A 20,260-nucleotide genomic window follows, 5' to 3' on the forward strand; every position below is an offset into this window, starting at 1 on the left:
ACAGGAATGACATGTTTCACCAAGATCTCCATGCTGTGCCCCCCAGAATTCCCCTCCCGTTTCGTCCAAACCCACTACCCCCAGCTGGGGATGGTGGAAGTTGAAATCCAACACATCCGGAAGGCACTGAGGTGCAGAACATTGTGAAACAGAACAAAAATGTAAATTTGCCTGTGACATCCTGTTTTACAACTCGTCTTTTCTTTCTTAGAAATCAAAAGCCTTTATTAGACAAAAATTATTCATTAGGATGAATGTGCATTACAATTTCTTATTATTTATTAATAAATATGGCATTTTACAATTGAAAGAACAGTAATTGAGTTCCTGCCATCAGGCTTAAAAATATAATTAAGACATCAGACCCAAGGAAGAGGTGAAGGGGGTGGGAGGGGATTAAATCCAACAGATAGTGCCTATTCCAAGGCAGTAGTACTTGCAATGGGGGGGGGGGGGAGGACCTTTTGTCAGCTTCTGGGTTGAGGCATGATAGAATTGTTCCAACTTCTTATGCAACCATTGTTCTGCTCAGGTTGGACCCTACAAACCAAAAGAGAGGATCCATTAGATTTTGAAGGGTTAAAAGACAGTGGTGGTCCCTGAGTCGGGGCCATTACCCAAGTTATTGACTATTTGTTGCATAAAGTTTCCAGCAAATAAAGAAAGCCAATGAGCACAAATCCTTCACATTAGTCAGCATAGGTAGTGTTGCATTAAATCATGATGGCAATCATCTTGCTACTCAAAAGACATATATAAGGCTCATTCTTATGAAACCAGAATAAGATCTCAACTGCAGGCTACAATCTTCTTGCCTGGCATTGAAGTGACAATGTCTTCCTTTGCTTTAGCTTGCTATTTTGGCAAGAATATTTTATATGGATCCAATCCCTTCTCCAAAGCTTAAAAAAATTCCTTTCCAGTTCTGCAGTTTGTTTTCTCAGTAGGGATGCATCAAGCTATCAAGACAATCCCACCAACTTTGGCCCATTTTTAGGTCAACATGATATCCATGATCACTATAAAATCATGGCAGCCTCAGAGAAGAAAGTATTCTTAGATCCTTTTTGTAAGCAACCCCTATTTACAAAATTGTTATCGAGCCACAGTAATCGCCCTCCCCCCAGAGATTTATAGTTCACCAAGGACTAAGAAATAAATATATTATTGTTTCCTTTTTTTAAAGACCCTTTCTGGATTTGTGCAGGCTCAAAGCATCAGAAGTTGAAGACCAAACCGGCAAAAGCTATCATGTCTAACTGTTTAATAAATTGCATCTATTCTTCATGACTTTCTATATAACTTTTATCTTTTAATATACTCTAGCCACTTCATAAATCTGAAATGTATAAACTGTTTTATAAAATGTATCAATACAGGCAACTCTACATGACCCTGCAACATAATTCCCTGGGAAAAGGAAGGCTAAACAAACCCCTCTGTGCCTTTTCCCAAGCCAAAACAATTAATCAGATCCATCGTTCATGTATATGCAGAGATAGGTGATTTCCTGCCAGACCAGATAAACCCAAACCTGTTTGTCTAGCTATATGGTTCACTTACAGCTGAGAGATTGCTGCCTTAAAAAAACAGGGGTTTATGTGCATGTGTGAAACCTCTTCCGTTGACATCCAAGCCTTTGAATACTCAAGATCAACATCTCTGTCTCATACCTTTGTTTTCTGAAGTTCCTTTGTTTGGCATGGAACTAGACATTTGAGCTCATCAAAAGCCATCGATATATCTTTACTTTATTTCCCAGACTGTGCCCTCCCAGAGGGATTGCTTTGCAGCTGACCGGCCCTTCACTATGACCATTCGCTGTTGCCCTTCTCCCCTGATAACCAATCCTGGTATGGATCATATCCAGCCTCTTTTCTGGCCAATCAAGGATGGTAAAAACATCAAAAACCTCCGGGCGTCCCCTGGGCAATGTCCTTGCAGACGGCCAATTCTCTCACACCAGAAGCGACTTGCAGTTTCTCAAGTCGCATCTGACACGACAAAAAAAGGGGGGGAGGGGATAGATAACCAGTTTTATTTGCTGGTTCTACTGTGTTTTACATTTACATTCTACGTTTTATCAGATGAGGTTTATATATGTTCGTTGTTTCTAGATTTATATTGTTTTATATGCTTGTGTATTGTTGTCTTGAGTGCAGCACTTTGTAGTGCGTCTGTGAGCCACCCCAAGTCCCTTTGGGGAGATGGTGACAGGGTACAAATAAACTCCTCCCCCTCCTTCTTATGGGATGGGAAATCCAAATAGCTATCAAAATTGAAATGTGTAAGATATCCTTGTGCAGAAGTCATTGATACTATGTATATATTTAACTGTTAGAGTATATGTTTGTGTTTGTAACAGCAGCTAAGACTAGAGTTATCTGGTTTGAACCAACAGGGAGCATTGCCAAGGAAACCAGGCAGGCTAGCTCAGTGAGAAGTGGGCGGAGCCAAGGAGGAGAAGTTATGTGCGTCTTTGAAAAATGGGCAGTTGGAGTCTGAGAGTCAGTGTGAGAGTAGAGGCTTGAAAAGCCTGGGAGAGAGGTGTGTGTGAATAGCTGGAGGTTTTTCAGTCTAGGAGGGCTGAAGGGAGAAACCTGACCAGTTTCTTTAGTTAAAGTAGACTAAAGGAAGCTTGTTAAGATCTCTAGTCGAGGAAGGACTAGAGATCAGGGATTTGATCAAGGAAAGATCAAATTGGAAGGCTATTCATATTAGGAAACATTGTTCACCAAAGTGCTTCACCTCAGTAAAAGTTAGCCACGAGCTGTGTCATCTAGAAGAGTGGACTGTATTACAAACTAAGTTATATTCAAAGTTCTATAAGTTATTTAACAGCCTGCAACCATACGCTTTGTACACAATAAACTTGTTAACTTTTGTTGAAGACTGTCTCATCTCCATTAATCTGCATCTGTAGAGCCAGATCTCATCAGTGGTACTTCAAATACCTCACGTTGGTGGCAGTTACCTTAAATTACAAATAACAATTGGCCTCCTCTATAACATATTCTTATCAACAATAGAGGCCTGAGATTAATTCCCTCCATAATCATCCACACCTGTACAATTGGTGCGTGCGTCCTGTACAATTGGAGACAGAGGTGGGATCTTTAAAGATAAAATCCCTATACCCTGTCTATTGTTGGGTTTGCACCTCTACAATTGGTGGCAGCCCTGGACAATTGGCTCGCGCAACCTCTACAATCCTGTATTTCTCTCTATGTTTATGCTTGTACATTTTGAGGTAAAATTTCTGTACATCCATCCCTTTGGGCCAAATTAAATAAACTTCTATGTTTCTCTTCAACTGGTGAGTTGGTTTCTCTGTTCAGGTCTATCTGGTTTTTAGCATACTGCTCACCAGGCACGGATTCTCTTATCCACAGTCCATGGCTCTAAATTCAACAATAAAATGAAGCAGGAGATTTTAATAAATTAGCAGACTTGTGACTTCTATATGCACTTTTTTGAAGAGCAAGTGAAGTTTCCATATCTGGTGCTGCTAAACTTTTACAAATATTCTACTTATGCAGCAGAAATCTGCTTTATACATTTCTCACTTGCACTCATTTATGGCCATAATACGTATTAATAGTTTTGAAAACATTCTTTATTAACTTTGTTTCAATGATTGCAACATTATTTGCAGTAGCACTTTTCAGCAAGCAAAGTATTTGCAAATTATTGAACGTATTCATGTACTTTAACCTCCTTATCATGTGAACTGAATAAATAAATTGAATCTAGGGGAGGCATGGACAAACTTTGGCTCTCCAGTTGTTTTGGACTTCAACTCCCAGAAATCCCAGCCAGCTTACCTGTTGTTGGGAATTGTGGGAGTTGAACTCCAAAACACCTGCATTGTCAAAGTTTGCCCATGCCTGATCTAAGGGTTTCTACCAAGATATGTGTATATCTTAATAAAAAAACACATAGAACACTTATGTTATTTACTATTATTGCAGAAGGATGAAATAAATGTATCTTCTACACCAGTGTTTCTCAAACCGTACTCCTTCAGATGTTTTGGACTTCAGATCCCAGATTTCCCATCCAGCTTACCTGCTGTTAGGAATTGTGGGAACTGAAGTCCAAAACACAGTTTGAGAAATGCTCTTCTGGACTAATGAGGAACATATGTTTCTTTGGATTCATGCAGAGAACCTGTGAGATCCATTGTTATCTTCAGGTAGTAGTACAGTGTCATCTGCATATCTTAAATTGTTGAAGTTCTTTCCTCAAATTTTCCCCTTCCCCTGAGTCTAGTCCTGTTTTATGTATTATATTTTTGGCATACACATTTCTCATGTTATATCTGATTCATTGACAATTGACCTTCTGAGACCTCCATGGCTCTGAATCTTTGGATCATGTTTCCCATCTGAGCTGACCTTTGCTTTATCATAGATGACTCTCTCAGTCTTCCCCAGGTGGACTCCTTTGATTGATCACTTTTGTGTGTATCTCTGACTGCTTGACCTAGAGAATGCATTCTCTGCTCTGCTAGTAATTCTGAGTTGGATTTTTGGAAAAGGGCAATATACAAACTCTGTCCTGTCTCCTAGACTAGGACAAATTTCCAATGTCAGCAAAGCATGGTATTTTTTTTAAGTCAGTCATTGCTGTGAGGGGAAAGTGGGAGAGGAATACAACCCCATCCCTTGGTGGTACTTCTGTGCTGACACCAAGGAAGCTCACAGGTTTCACCCATCTATAGTAATGGACAGGTTTGTTGCAGAAAGATGGCAGACCAGCAATGGGTTGAATGCAGCATCATGGAATAAGGATCAAATGTGATGGATCTGCTTCTATGCTTGTTTACCACCTCCATGTGATAAAGTCCTGAAGTTATCAGAAAGCATCACAGAAAGTTGTGCTGCTCTTTGGATTCCATAAGATGAGTTATTTAGTTGATACCACCAGCATTTTAAAAACCCGTTCCCAAGCTTCTATGACTGCCATACAAAACTGATTGTTAAATTTGACACTTTTTGGATGTCACTTTGACATGCTATGCCTGTCGGTCATGTTGGCATTGAGTTAACCTGGAAGCATCACAGATAGGGAAGATTTATTGGGAAACAATTCAAATGCAAACATGTATAACCAGTAAGTGTCCCATGATTCATTCACTGTGGTGCTTCTAAATGTACGTTTAAAGGTGGTGCTGGTGGTCATTATGCTGCTTACTAAGCTAATCTGTAGGTATGTGCTAAAATGCAGAAGATGATTTCATTCCCGTTGTTTCTTTGTGGTATAAATGGCACAGACCATTGTCGCAATCTTGTTTTCTCTGTGTTTCACCTAGCTTTGGATTGCTCTTAGAGGCATAGGGAAATCCAAAGAGTACCATTGCCTAGAAAGGGTAGCCCATCTTGAATCTTGACTTACTGGATAAATATAAAAGAAGAATGCTAGAAGACTGTATGAAATGACCAAACCTATAGTTTTGGGAGCATTTCTGACTATTTTGCAGTCTTGTTTAGATCTTTTTGACTGCAAAATCCACTTCCAGTGTTATGCCAGTGCAGAAAGAACGTGGGAAATTTTGTTGGAAATGATCACTGTGGCTAACTTCAGTTTCAAAGTGACACACATACATATATTGATTTATATATATATATTTTTATTTATGCAGTTGTTAAAAGGAAAAAAGCAATGATTTCCAGCAAGGAATGAAATAGGTGTTAAATTCTAATTTGATTAGTGAGACAATTGATCTATGATCAGTAAGCCTGGAACCTATGCATTTATGTCTATATTTCCTGTGGAGGGAAATCATGTGGTAGGAGGTTAAGTGATAGGAAATTATAAGATATTCCATGCTGATGTTAATCAAAGGTTACTCCATAAGGAATACAGGATTGCCTTAAGTCATCTATCCTTAATGTTCCAAATATAATGTAGTTGAAAAATTGATGCTATTACATTGCTTTAGGTGAATTATGTATCAGCAATTACAAGTGTTTTATACTGTCAACATGAATCAAAATTCTTTTCAGTCATATGGAGTTTCCAAAAGGGCCATTCAAGATATGTTCACATGGGTCTTGAAGACTGCAGCAGAAGAGTTAAAGGGAGGCAGGCTGGCTTGAAAGACATCTTTCAGATTTGGTTCCATTACCTTGAAAATATAAAATCAGATTTGTGTCTTAGTGACAATAAGCAATTTCCTATTTCTTGATTTAAACAGTATGGCATGTTGTTTTCAGGAAGGAGACTTTAGCTCAGTGGTAGAATGTGCATTTTGCATGCAAAAAGTGCAGGTTCAGTTCCTGACATTTCCAAAAAATGCAAAAATACACACATTTAGAAGCCACTGTGAGTCAGGTTAGACACTACTGAAGTGGATGAACCAGTGACCTGAACTGTACATAGCAGTATGAGGTAAAGGTAAATGTTTTCCCTGACATTAAGTCTAGTCGTGTTCAACTCTGGAGGGTAGTGCACATCTCCACTTCTAAGCCTAAGAGCAGGAGTTGTCCATAGACACCTCCAAGGTCATGTGGCTGACATGACTGCATGGAGTGCTGTGACCTTCCTGCAGAAGCGGTGCCTATTGATCTACTCACATTTGCATATTTTCAAACTGCTAGTTTGGCAGAAGCTGGGCCTAACAGCAGGAGCTTCTTTCATCAGGAGCTTTCATCAGTGTTCTTTCATCAGGAGCTCACCCTGCTCTCTGGATTTGAACTGCCAACCTTTTGGTCAGCAAGTTCAGCAGCTCAGTGGTTTAACCCACTGCGCCACCAGTGGGCCCAGCACTACGATGTGCTGTTCTCATATATGTGTTCTTTCATCATAGGCTTTGTTGATAGGGTGCTATAAGCTTCTGTTAGAGTTATAAATCCATAATTTTTGGCTTCTGTATGTTTCCCCTTTACTGTTTCTAAATAAGATAATAATTTAGCCAAAAATGCATTCTGAAAGACCCGGCAACTTCAATAATTAATTTAGTGCTTAATTTTCTCCATTGACAGCAATAAAATATACTGTATTGTTTCAACAAAAGCTTCTAAGTAAAATTTCCTGGACAGCCAGCCTTAATCTTTTCTCAACATTTGGTGGGTTGAGTACTACATACACGAAGGAAGCTGAATCATACAATTAAACCTGGGATGTGGTGCAGATCTGAAGTGTTTCTTTTAACTTAAACCTCAACTTGTGCCAAATTTGGATGAGCAGTAAATGGTTAATAACAAATGCATGTAATTACCAAAAGCTAATAAAATTTACATTTAAAAGGCAATAGTGTATATAATTTGTGAACAATACTAATAAAGAGTTTACTGAAAAAGTATGTAGTACATACCAAGAGGGTGTATCTGCTGAGATGTTACTTCTGCAAAGAAAAGAAATATTTTTTAATTAAGTGTTCTTCATTAATTAATGTATACACAACATTACCTGCTGCAGTTGCCAAAGGTTTCTGATTGGTAGGTTTTACTTCGGAGAACACTGGCCCAATATGAATCATGTTTCTTAGCTATACGCCATGGAAACATCTGATTATCCCAGTTTCTAAACTACAAGGACCAGTAAATTGCTTTTCTACACAGTTCAACAATCCCACCTTTTGATCAGTGAAAAAAATTACATAGCTTTTCTAAAGTTAAGAATATTCTTATATTTAACCAAGGACAATTGTGATCAGTTTACTAATATACTTGATTTCAATGACCACTGCATGGCAGGATATGCCAGAAACAAATATAAACAAAGCAAGGTCTTTAGCAATGTTTAAAAAGTGGTCTCTTCAACGGACAAATTCAGCTCATAGCCTTTGAGGTGACTCCTGTTTGGTTGGACAAAATGTAAGAAAAAGCTGTACAATTCATGATTTGGGCTGGATTAGCTTTGATAATGTCAAAGGCTTCAGTTTCTTCAAATTCTTCAAAATACACCACCAGATTACACTAGAAAATAATTTGCCAGCATTGGCTCTTTCCATGTACTAAAGGTGTATCTACACTGTAGAATTAATGCAGTTCTATACCACTTCATTGGACATTGCTCAATATTCTGGAAGCCTGGGAGCTATAGTTTGTTTAGATACCAGCACGCTTTGCATTGAGACACACTGTGATGTCAAGCCACATTAATTCTCTAGTGTAAATGCAATAATGTTCTCTTGCATTTGGCATATTCTAAATCCTGTGAAAACAAAGGGTTGGGTTTTTTTTACACGCAATCAAATTTGAGTCTCCTTCTGTTTCATATACCAGCCTTTCCTAATTCAGATGTGTGGAACTATAATCCCCATCATTCTCAACCAGCAAAATGTCATACTTGTGGGCTGACCAGAAAATGGTTTGACTTGAAATGCAATTGTACTGGTTACACCAAATTGTATTATCTATATAAATAAAAATGTAATGTTCATTTGTGGGATTAACAGAACTCAAAAACCACTGGACGAATTGACACCAAATTTGCACACAAGACACCTAACAACCCAATGTATGTCCTTCACTCAAAAAAATGATTTTGTCTTTTGGGAGTTGTAGTTGCTGGGATTTATAGTTCACCTACAACCAAAGAGCATTCTGAACACCACCAACGATGGAATTGAACCAAACTTGGCACACATTTCTCCCATGACCAACAGAAAATACTGGAAGCGTTTGGTGGGCAGTGTCCTTTGGTTTTGGAGTTGTAGTTCACCTACATCCAGACATCACTGTGGACTAAAACAATGATAGATCTGGACAAAACTCTACATGAATACTCAATATGCTCAAATGTAAACATTGGTGGAGTTGGGGGAAAATAGAATCTTGACATTTGGGAATTGTAGTTGCTGGGATTTATAGTTCACCTTCAATCACAGAGCATTCTGAACCCCACGAACGATAGAATTGGGCTGAACTTCCCACACAGAACCTCCATGTGGGCCACACCAACGCGTGGCAGGGGACAGCTAGTGGATAAATAAAAATACTTACCCCTACAACTGGTGGGAAGCCCTGAAATGCAGAAAACATTACATTCAGATTATTAGAAGAAACCTTTGTTTAATATCAAATCAAATCCTGTGGATAATGAACAAGTGTTCAATGTTCATCTGCCCACTAACCATAACTGTGGAGTGTCTCCAGCTGGGGATGACACATATGAGCCAAAAGAGAGTATTAGGTGAAAGGGTATGCTAAACCTTGTTATTCATTAGAGAACATAAAAGTTACCCCGCACTGACCCTTGCTCAACCACAGTAACAGTGGCTTTCAAGGCTTTCATTCAAAGTCTTGCTCAGTCCTATCAGTGATTGAAACTGGAACCTGTGCTTTTCCACTGAGTCACAGCCAGACACATGGACTTGGAGGATCTGATCTAATAGGGTTATTCTATTGTTCCCACATTTCAACCCAGTAATTTTCACATCAACCCAGTATTTTAGAGTGAGTATGTTCAAAAAGACATGTTTGCTACTCAACTGAACATTACCAACCCATATTCTGCAGATGGCATTTATGTGGGAAGAAACCATATCATATTGACTTCACAACAGACTCCTTTTCGGAATCTCTCTCTTGTTTTGATCCTTTCCCCAATACATATATTTCATTCCGGAAATACTAATTGTCCAACTCTACTGACAAAGGCAGGTAAATACTGTAGGGCCTAAGTTTTCCTTCAGCCCAAAGATGATTTAGAGCAATGATTTTACCGGAAAAGGATATCCAGGAAAAGTACCCTAAAGGGGAGAAGGATAGGGAAAAACAATTAATCTTCTCAAGCCTGAAAGTGCAGGTCAATCAACAGTACAACTTGATGAACAAAACAGACAGATCTCAACATTACAGTGAGTCATGTGTCTGTACAAATGGGGATTGTGAACCTTTCCTCTCTACCCATGAAGTAGTAGATAATTTGTACTGAAAGTACCATTTGTACTGTATTTCCTATTTGTGGCTATTTGTGGGTCTTCATAATTATATTTTGCCAAGTAGCAAAAACAAATACATTATCTTTATGCTTCGTTACATTAGCTATTGTCTTTTGGCATATGTGTTGTTTAAACAAATAAAAACATTTAATTATTGGAGCAATTGATTGCAATTGCATAGCCTTACTCCCTACCCATGTTTGCCCATGCCTGTTATTGGGCCTAGGTTTGCTTGAAACCTCAGATGATAAAAGATGTTGCTGAGTAGAAAACAGCTATCTTACCGGGAAAGGAAATCCAGGAAAAGGCCCCTGGAAAGAGAAAAGGAGTAAATGTATGGAAACACTGATATGGCACACAACATTCCTATAATGCATTCAGAACCCATTTTGTTATACCAGTTTTTGAATTACCTTCAACATTGTTTTCTCTTTGGAAGAGTATTATACATATTTTTAATTTGATCCATGAATATACAACTCAGGTGTTCAGATAAATCCTATAGACCTTGAATTTGGATTTAGACCTAAGGTGATAAAAATGTTTCTTGACAAGAAATCGCAATCTTACCGGAAAAGGAACTGCAGGATTTACAGGAAGTGGCTGGAAAGAGAAAAGAAGAAAAATGTGTGCTCAAACTGATGGTGTACATAATTTTCACATGAAGTGTAGTGGACTTGTTTGGTTAAGGGCATTTTAACTAACTTGAATTTTCTCTGTGGAAAAGTGCCATGCACACTTTTAATTTAATCCATGAATGGGTTATCTTCAGTAAAGCCCTCATCTCCAGAGCCATGCTCAAATTCCTGCACTACACTTACTGAAGCCTAAAAATGCCAAGAAAATAACTTAGATGAATTAGCTTACCGGGAGTGGGAAACCACCAGTAGCATTCTAAACAGAAGGGACAATATTTAATCAATCATACATGCTTCCCAATATGGATTCCATGTTGTTAAAGTAATTCTTTGGCTTCCTTTTTACAGAGACTTTTAAAAATAACACACTGTGCCAACCCTTCTACGGTTGTGTTTATTAGGCCTGGGCGGTTTTGTTCGTTAATTTTGTAATTTGTTAAATATTCGTTATTTTTAACAATTACAAAATGAATACAAAACATATTTTCAAACCTGGAAGTGTTTTTCAATATCGAAACGGCATCCTCCATCTTTTTTACGAGCTTCCGCCCGTTTCGGAAATGACGTTTTAGGGATGGAGGATGCTGGGTGCCCTGGGAGCCAATCCGGCGCTCCCAAGCACCGTGGCTCATTGTGATTGGGCGGACTGCCCTTTAAAAGCGGCTCCGCGTGGCCGCATTGCTCATTGCGAAGGTGAGGGAGGAGACGGGAGGTTCGGGAGGGAGGCTTGGCTTGGCTTGGCTTGCATTCATTCATTGCTTGGCTTGCATTCATTCATTCACATTGATTCATTCATTGTTGTTGGGAGAGCGAGGGCGGTTGTGAGACCTGGGCTGGGAGCAGCGGGGAGGCTTTGCCCTGTTTTCGCCCTACAACAGGGCAGGGCAAGCTTTTTGTTAATTTTCCATTTTTAAATATTTTTCTTTTATTCTTCCAAAAAATTCAAAAAATATTCTAAAAAAAGAAAAGACCCTTGTGTGCCTGTGTGTGTGAGTTTGTCCCTGTCCTGTGGCTGTGTTCGCTCCATAACAGGGCAAGCACTGTTAATTTTCCATTTTTAAATATTTCAAAAAATATTTATAAATAAACATTTCAAAAAAATTCAAAAAATATTCTAAAAACGAAATTAATGAAATTAACGAAATTTCGTAAATACTGAACTTTTTCAAAGGAAAATTTTGTAATTATTTTAAATATCAAAACGCAAACCCCCTCCAAATACAAATCGATTTTAGAAACAAATTTTTGTGTTGTTACCCAGGCCTAGTGTTTATGTGGGTATTAGTTTGTTCGCTTTTAGGCTCTTTAAATCACAATATTCAACACAAATTCACTTTTTGAAATTTTCGGCAGGGTTTCTTCAAGTTTGGAAGTGCTTAGTTTTTCTGGATTCCTCTCTAGATTTCAACTTCCTTACTTTCTCAACTAAACCTATTTTTCCTTAATGGTTCAACCTGAATATAATTCTAAGTTTGAACTAAGCAAACAAAGAGAGAACAGCTGACATGGAAAGCGAACCGTTGCGTATACCAGGATGAACTTCACCATAAATCAAAGAATTGGAAGATACCACAATGGCCATTCAGTCCAACCTATTTTGCTATGCAGAAATACACAAACAAGCAAAATGTGGTGGAATGAGACTCCGCCACATTTCAAGGCAGCTTATTCCAATGTCAGTTAGCTTTTACTGTCAGGAAGTTTTTCCTAATATTTAGGTGGAATCTCTTTTCCTGAATCTCTTTTTGAATCCATTGCTCTGTGTAATGCTGCCTCATCACACTAGAGAATGAATCCACTTAAAATCCAGTTTCTGCCTCCTGCACAATTATGGGGTTTGTAGTTTAGGGAGGAGCCTTTAATAACCTCACTAAACTACAAGCCCCATAATTCTGCAGGAGGCAAAAACCGGATTCAAAGTGGATTCATTCTCTAGTGTGATGTAATAGTTGGTCTTCGGAGCAGCAAAAATATAAATAAAATAAAAAGCAAGCTTGCTCCTTCCCTCCTCAATATGGCATATTTTCAAATATTTAAATATAGCTAGTATGTCCCCTCTTAATCATCTCCTTTCCAAGCCAAACATGCCAAACTCTCTAAACCACTCCTCATAGGGCTTGGCTTTTAGACCATTGACCAGTTTGGTTGTCCTTCTGTAATTGCATTCCAGCATGTCATATCAAGTTAGATTATTGAGGTTATAAGATGTGGGATCAAAACACAAGGAAGCTGACTTATATCAGGTTAGACTATTGCTCATCAACCATAGCAGGTGATTTTTGGTACCTAGTTCTATTGTATGGGCTGGGAAGAGGCAGTCACTCATTAAGCTTGTTTCAAGATTAACTGTGCTGGTACATGCTGGTGGGAGCTGGCCAAAAAGACCACTCTATTTCACTATCCAAGTGACAATAGACAGGGAGGTCCTGTAAATCTTTGGGTGATGGTGGAGAGGATAAGTTTATCTCTGGATGATGGGAGTTTATATGTTGGGTCATAACAGAGGTCATAATGACCCGCCATCCAAAGCCTCTTTTACAGGTTATGGGTTTTGTTTTGTTTTTTGTTTTTGTTTTTGCAATTTAGAAAGAGATTTAAAAATTACCTGAGCTGGATCATAGGGAACTGGAATAGGTATCATCTGTAAAAGAAACAAGAATATGAAATGAGAATGCTAATTATTTCCAGTTCATATTTTCAATGTTATCCGTGTTCCTGAAGTTTGATGATTTGCTCAATTCGGATGGGAAATCAATGGAAGCTGTGAAAAGGAATATTCTTTGCTAGCTGTCATTAAAATTACTTGGAGTTTTTAGGAGGAGGGTTGCAATATAGATTGATACAGAAAACCAAGTTCTTATTTTGAGTAGGAATAGGGAAATATATTTTTCATATATTGCTCTCATAATTCCCCACCAGCCAAAGGGTTTTATAGATCAAAAACATCTGACGTTGTCCGTTCCTCAAAGCCTTGAAGTTTTTTCATTTGTTCTCTAATGGTAATAATATGGTAAGTATGGCAACAGTTCATCTAATCCAAACTTGTGTACTTAAGGTTTCATTTTCCACCTGAAGGACCAGCAACTATGTGAGTTGCGATTTCTACTTTGATACTACATTACATTAGCGGATTCAAGTGTTAACCTAAGATGTAGTAAGTATAGCCTTGTTTATACCAATTGTAAACAGATTTATGACAAAGTCACCTTCACAGATATAGTATAGTACCATTAGTATTATTATAAAACTTATATGGCTAAAATATTGATTATACGACATTGATTTTTTGTGAGGCCATATAAAATGCAGATTATCTGTTTTGAACTGGATTTTATGGCAGTGTAGACTCATATAATCCAGTTCAAAGCAGGTGATGGGATAATCTGGATTACATGGTATTGCAGATCCATCTTGAGAATGTTACAAACTTATCTTGATTTATTCTGTCTCTCTTTTTCTTTCTTCCTTACTGACTCTACATGATGTGTGAATTGTTAGCTCTGTGATTCAGATATTCCTATATTCTTTCCTTGTGTTTTATCAAAGGGTGATAGAAGCTGAAGCACAATTGCCAGTTTCAGTAGATGGGGACCGACTGTATAATACAGGGAAAGAAGTAAGTACTTGTCAGAAATATAGACCATGTTACTTCTCTATCTCAATGACCTTACCTGTGGAGGAACATTTTGTTGAGGAGGAAACTGAAATGGAAACTGAGGCGGAAACTGTGGGTACACTGGCTGAGGAGGCATCATGGGCGGCGGACGACGACGCTGTGGAAGCAGAAAGAAATGTTATTCTTACACTTCCAAATCAACCATTGTTGTTCATTCGTTCAGTCGTCTCCGACTCCATGGACCAGTCCACGCCAGAGCTCCCTGTCGGCTGTCACCACCCCCAGCTCCTTCAAGGTCAGTCCAGTCACTTCAACCATTATTATAAAGGTCAGTCCAGTCACTTCAATCAACCATTATTATAAAGCAATTTGAGAATTCTCACAAACCAGAGACTTGAAAGATTAAAACAGACATAAACCTCTGAAGCATAAAGGAACAAGGTTGACTGCACATTTCTTACATTCAGATTAGAATAACACGATGCTTTTGGTATAAGGTTTCCTTTAAAGGAAGAATAGTGACTATTGGATCTTGGGACTAATGCAACTCTCTTTGAGATCCCCATCTGATCCTCAGAGCTCCCTCAAATTGCCACATCCATTTCCCCAACAGATCACAGTTTGGGGGTTTCCCAATGTCTTTTTGCTTCTCTACTGCATTCTCAAAGGCTGAAGTATTTATCATGTTCAGCCAACTCTGTATTGATGGGTCCTACATTCATGGCTTCAGCTAAACACAACTTGAAAAGCAAATCTTGATTTTGCTACTTGCTGAGCACTACACTGAATGAAATAAAAAAGACAAGGTACAAATATGTTTACAATTTCCTGGAAACATTTTCCTGAAACTGAAGACCTTTCCTGAAATTCATGGATGTCAAATTTCTTCTACCATACTACATTTCAAATACAGAGATGGCTTACCTCTTCACTGGAGCTTGCTGACCTTTGTCAAACAGAGAAAATGGGGTTAGGCACATTTCTTTCTATTTGATTCCTCATTCTCTCTCTGTTACTCTTGTTTTAATACTCTTGTATTAACTCTTGAATGAGATAGTGAATCTGCTCCTTGCTTTAATACAAACTTTAAAGGAGCTGAACCATTTGGGGGCTAGGATTCAATAATTTGGGCAGCTCCAATTTAATATAAAGCTACATTGGAGTTACTGTCCCAGTCACAACTGGGAGAGTTGTATGAAACATTGTCCTGATTTGCCCCTCACATTGAAAATAAATAAAAATGATTTATTTCAGTAAAAACATAATAGAACAGTGCACGGAGTTGTATAATGCAAAAGAAAGCAAAGAAGTCTTAATGCAAACACAATACTCAAGTCTCTGATAAAGTCCAAAATAAAACAGCAGTCTCACATCAGACAAAGAACAACATGCATTGACCAATAAATTCTTAGAAGTAGTTTCTCAAACGTAGACTTAAAGCAGGTATAAATGAGAACGAAGGCATAAGCATCAGGGTCGTTTGTTATCAGCAAAAGCTGACTACTCCTGCTTCTGATTTTATAGCCCCGAATTCCCCATGCAGGAGGTGCTAGGGCAGTTCCCAATTACCTTGCCATTTCTGGCAGCTATTCTAACTGAACGGCATCTCTGCTCTGTTTCTTTTCTCCTTTCCAGAAATGTGGGCACTTGCAAGACCTCGTCCTCTGATTCTAACTCCTGAACACTTTCCTGTTCCCCTTCCTCTTCTGAAGATGAGGAATCCCTAACAAACATTAGCAGAATCAAGGCCATAGTAAAACCCGCCTTAATGTATGCAACACTGAAGCAACACCACCAGTGTTGGTTGTCTAAGAGAAGCTTTGAGACCAACTCTGTGGATTTTATTCTTTGGGGGAAGTTAAGACAAATAGATTGGCTTGGTATGGGGTACCTGGCTTAGGCATGGGCCTAACTGAAGAATGGTTAGGGAGATGAACCAGAGTTAGAACAAAAAAGGCAGGGGAGCCAACAGTAATAGCTGTTCGTCCTCCCCTCATTACTGATGTCAGTTGTTGTCTTCTGCCTTGGATCTTTGTGGTTTTGTGACAAATGCATTAAGAAGAACTACAGAGAGGACTACTCAGATGTTTTGAGAAGTTTGGACATCCTCAAGAAAATGAACAACAACAAGTTCCATAGTGGATAATTTGGTGTCTTCTCATTACATTCCAAATCTCACTTCACCTAACGGTGGGACTGGCCCTCACCTGTTTACCTGGATTTCAGAGAGAAGTGGGCATGTCTATTTATATATTTCATTGCAGAGCTGATATTTTGGTTGTTAATTCAGGACAAACACCAGGTATACAGAAATCTAAATTGTTCTGCTTAGCTCTTTTGTATAGTTCTCTATGCCATTTAAAAATTGTTTCTTCATGGGTTCATTGTACAGGGGAAATTATATTATGAAGATGTTGTCACTGTGAGATAAGTAAGGGTTGGTCTGACACTTTTGCCCATATTCCTCTCCACTATACTTACACGAACTGGGACAGCAACTGCCACAGCCAGAATGCAGGAAAGAAGTACAAGCAGTTTCATGGTGGTAGAGAAACCTAGAACAATATTATTGAGAAACAATTCATATGGTTTTTTCAACCTCCAAAAGCTGGTCTCATTGCTACAGTAGATGCCCTCTGTACATCCCATGAATACACAGATTGCTTTTTCCAAATCTCAAAAAGTTACTTTTCAAGACTGTAACACCCTGAATCTTCCAACCAACATAAAATCAGTTGGGAGAACCTGGAAATTATAGTCTAAATGGTAACATTTGCAAACTATGGTGAAGTATAACTATGCCTCACTTAAAGTGGAGATTGGTGAAAGAAAAGGTAATCCTTGAAGCCTTAGAACAGTGGTTCCTCATGTTGTAGTGACCCCCAACCATAAAATTATTTTCATTTCTACTTAATAACTGTAATTTTGCTTCTGTTATGAATCATAATGTAAATATCTGATATGCAGGATGTATTTTCATTCACTGGGCCAAATTTGGCACAAATACCCCATACACCCAAATTTGAATACTGGTAGGGTTGGAGAGGATTGATTTTGTCATTTGGGAGTTGTAGTTGCTGGGATTTATTATTAACCTACAATCAAAGAGTGTTTTGATATCCACCAACAATGGAATTGAACCAAACTTGGCACACAGAGCTCCCATGACCAACAGAAAATACTGTGTTTTCGATGGTCTTTGGTAACCCTTCTGACACCCCCTTGCGACCACCCTCAGGCTGAGAAACACTGCCTTAGAAGAAGTGGTCTCTGGAAAGTTCCAAATGTATTCATTGTTACTTATGCAAGTCTGAACTAACTTGGTTGTTCATTTCACATGCATATAATGTTTACCTATAAATAAGCATTTATTTGCAAAACTTATGTCTTTTGCTTCCTTGCGGAACAGCCCAGGGCAGGATGTAAAAATAATAGTTTGTACAGTAACCAATTGGTAACAAAAATTGAAATCTTAGTTATCTTGTCTAGTACAAATATCAGCAGTCTAATCATAAATCTATAGAATAAGGATGCTGATGGAAACTCTAATCCTAAGATTAAAAAGACTCATTTTACTACTGATACAAAAGCTCAGCATTATTTTCAGATCATGGAAATGTGGCTCCATCCAAAATGCCTGCATGAGAACTCCTTTTGGCTCTGTGAACCTACGATAAGGGATTGTAAGATAATTCTGATGAGAGGTTTTGAGAAAAGAAATGGGCAAACTATAGGGGAGCAATCACAAAGCACCTGGGAATCTATTAGAGAAGACAGTGAACCACAGGCAGGCATATTTGTGCTAGAACACCCATGCATATACACAGACGCATACAAAAATATCAGTCCATCTAATAGCATTTTTTTAAAAAAAATCTGGGAAGCCCTGTTTCATAACTAAAGGAATAGGCGCATACAATACACTTGACTCCCTCTGCAAAGAAAATGCCTTTGAGAACATTGGCAAACACTAACTCATTCCCTCCAACATTTCACAGATGAAAACCTGGATGTGTATGACAAAGTAGAATATGGTCAAGTTATCACAGTTTGTTAACAAAATAAACAACATACAAGATAATAGAGGCTGCATATAAATCAGAGAATTCTAAAAATGCTTGATAATATAACTTTTCTGTGCCTTCCTTTAGGCACTTACTCAAAATTGTACCCATGCCCTTTTCTTACCTTGGCTTTGCATCACAGCCAGTGGAAGAAGAATCAAGAAGTCAGTTTGATCCAATAAACTCTATATGAAGAGCTAGTATTTATATACCATCCTGATAAGGGAAAGGGTTTAACATATTCAAAAGAAAAGAAAAGAGCAACACCCACAGATCTAGTGATTCACAACCTTTTTAATTCCTGCAGGATTAAGGATTTTGGTTTTCTTGAGTGGTTTACCAGGAGAATTCCTTGGGCTAAACTTTTGTCATAACAATATGTTTGCTGGCAGCATGAAACAGCTGATGTGTGAATTTCGAAGCAAGACCATAAATGTCCAGAGAATAGAAGGTTACTTTTAAAAGTTAGGAATTTCTTCCCATTGTAGTGTTTAAAGTCAAATTTCTCCATCAGCGTCCTCTGAAAGTGGAAGTGTTTTCAAAATGATTTATTCTGCTGGTTGGAATAACCAGGATCACATTGCACTTTGCAATTATTGAAGTATCAATCCACTTTAACTATCATGGCTGCATTCTGTGGAATTCTATGGTCAGTAATTTGGTGAGCCAGTGGGATAGAATAGAATAGAATACTTTATTGTCATTGTACACTGTACAACAAAATTAAAACATTTCCCCAGCACACATCACAAAAACAACACACTGATTCCTCCACATTCCAATGACCAATGCACAGTCCCCAATGCCACATTAATGCGAAACCATGGAGTTCAATATAGTTACTGCTCTAGGATAAATGCTATCTCTCAGTCTGTTTGTCTTTGTCTTTATCACCCTGTATCATCTGCCAAGGGGCCCCAGTGGTGTAATGAGTCAAACCCTTGTGCTGGGAGGACTGCTGACCGATAGGTCAGCAATTCGAATCTGGGGAGAGCATGTTGAGCTCCCTCTGTCAGCTCCATCTCCCCATGCGGAGACATGAGAGAAGCCTCCTACAAGGATGGTAAAACATCAAACATCCCCTAGGCAACATCCTTGCACATAGCCACTTCTCTCACACCAGAAGTGACTTGCAGTTTCTCAAGTTGCTCCTGTCATGAAAAAAAAATCTGCCAGATGACAATATATATATATTTTAAATGAGATGGATCCTTAAGAATCCTCTGAGCTTTCTTAAGGCCGCAGGACCTATAAAGTCCTTCCAAAGAGGGGAGAGGGCAACCAATGATTCTCTGTGCAGTAATGGTGACCCTTTAGAGCGCCTTCCTATCTGCTGCTATGCAGTTACCAAACCATTCACAGATGCAGTAGGTTAGGACCCTTACTATAGCATAGCGGTAGAAAGTCACTAGCAGTTTTCCATTCAGTTATTGGTTTCTTAGAAGTCTCAGTTGGTACAATCTCTGCTGGGCTTTCTTAACCAGTGCGCCATATCGGTGCCCCAGATCAGATCCTCCTTAACAGTGACAGCCAGGAACCTAAAACTGGCCTCCCTCTCCACTTGGTCTCCATTTATGACCAAGGGCTGAATATGAAATAGTCCTCCCTAAACTGCAAAACTAGCAGTTAAAGCAGAATCATTACATTATTTTGTGAAGTATGAAAGGGCCTTGGGCAGATCCAAATTAAAAATGCATGTATTTTAACTGCCATGACAAGAACTTCAACAGTAGAGTGAACCCAAGCAAGTTTTCCAGTTGGTTTCATAGAATCATAGGGTTGGATCCAGAGAGAAAGATATTTGAAACTCCTGCTGATAAAAGAGAATGGCAACTCTCTTGCAGAAACTGATCAGTTTTTGCTAAGTGACTCAAATGATTATCTAACATATAAAATGGTTCTCATTGTTCTGTCTGCAAAACAAAAAAAAGAAAAGAAAAGAAAAGATCAGAAACAGAGAGCTAGATAAAATTGCCATCAACTAGTATGAAGACTCAAGGGGCTAATTTGACCCTCCTCCAGTAACTATTATGTTTTTGCTCTTTGTATA

At 38.6% G+C, this 20,260-nt stretch overlaps 1 protein-coding gene and 1 long non-coding RNA gene across 2 annotated transcripts; both read right to left on the minus strand.

Annotated features, from left to right (window-relative positions):
* Window positions 1–5,635: 5,635 nt before the first annotated feature.
* Window positions 5,636–9,710, minus strand: LOC137097062 (uncharacterized). The gene is made up of 4 exons (XR_010909947.1): window positions 9,674–9,710; window positions 8,952–8,972; window positions 7,319–7,348; window positions 5,636–6,130 (listed from the first exon to the last, which is right to left on the minus strand). It is a non-coding gene; the product is annotated as an uncharacterized lncRNA (long non-coding RNA).
* A 457-nt stretch (window positions 9,711–10,167) lies between these two features.
* CSN2 (casein beta) lies at window positions 10,168–18,439 on the minus strand. Its single transcript, XM_060776217.2, has 8 exons — window positions 18,335–18,439; window positions 16,628–16,701; window positions 15,071–15,094; window positions 14,202–14,303; window positions 13,136–13,171; window positions 10,760–10,786; window positions 10,463–10,495; window positions 10,168–10,203 (listed from the first exon to the last, which is right to left on the minus strand). Exons 1-8 carry the CDS (start codon window positions 18,345–18,347, stop codon window positions 10,168–10,170), a joined length of 345 nt encoding a protein of 114 aa, XP_060632200.2. The 5' UTR covers window positions 18,348–18,439.
* Window positions 18,440–20,260: the final 1,821 nt, after the last annotated feature.

Source organism: Anolis sagrei, chromosome 5 (genome assembly GCF_037176765.1).
Source record: "Anolis sagrei isolate rAnoSag1 chromosome 5, rAnoSag1.mat, whole genome shotgun sequence".
Lineage (NCBI taxonomy): Eukaryota > Metazoa > Chordata > Lepidosauria > Squamata > Dactyloidae > Anolis > Anolis sagrei.

Bases quoted from the DNA above. Each gene is read 5' to 3' on its own strand.
- CSN2 (XM_060776217.2), bottom strand. The intron at 13,172-14,201 runs GTAAGGTCATTG...TTTCTTTTACAG, and splicing joins AACAAAATGTTCCTCCACAG to ATGATACCTATTCCAGTTCC. The intron at 10,787-13,135 runs GTAATTTTTAAA...CCTTCTGTTTAG, and splicing joins TTCCCTATGATCCAGCTCAG to AATGCTACTGGTGGTTTCCC.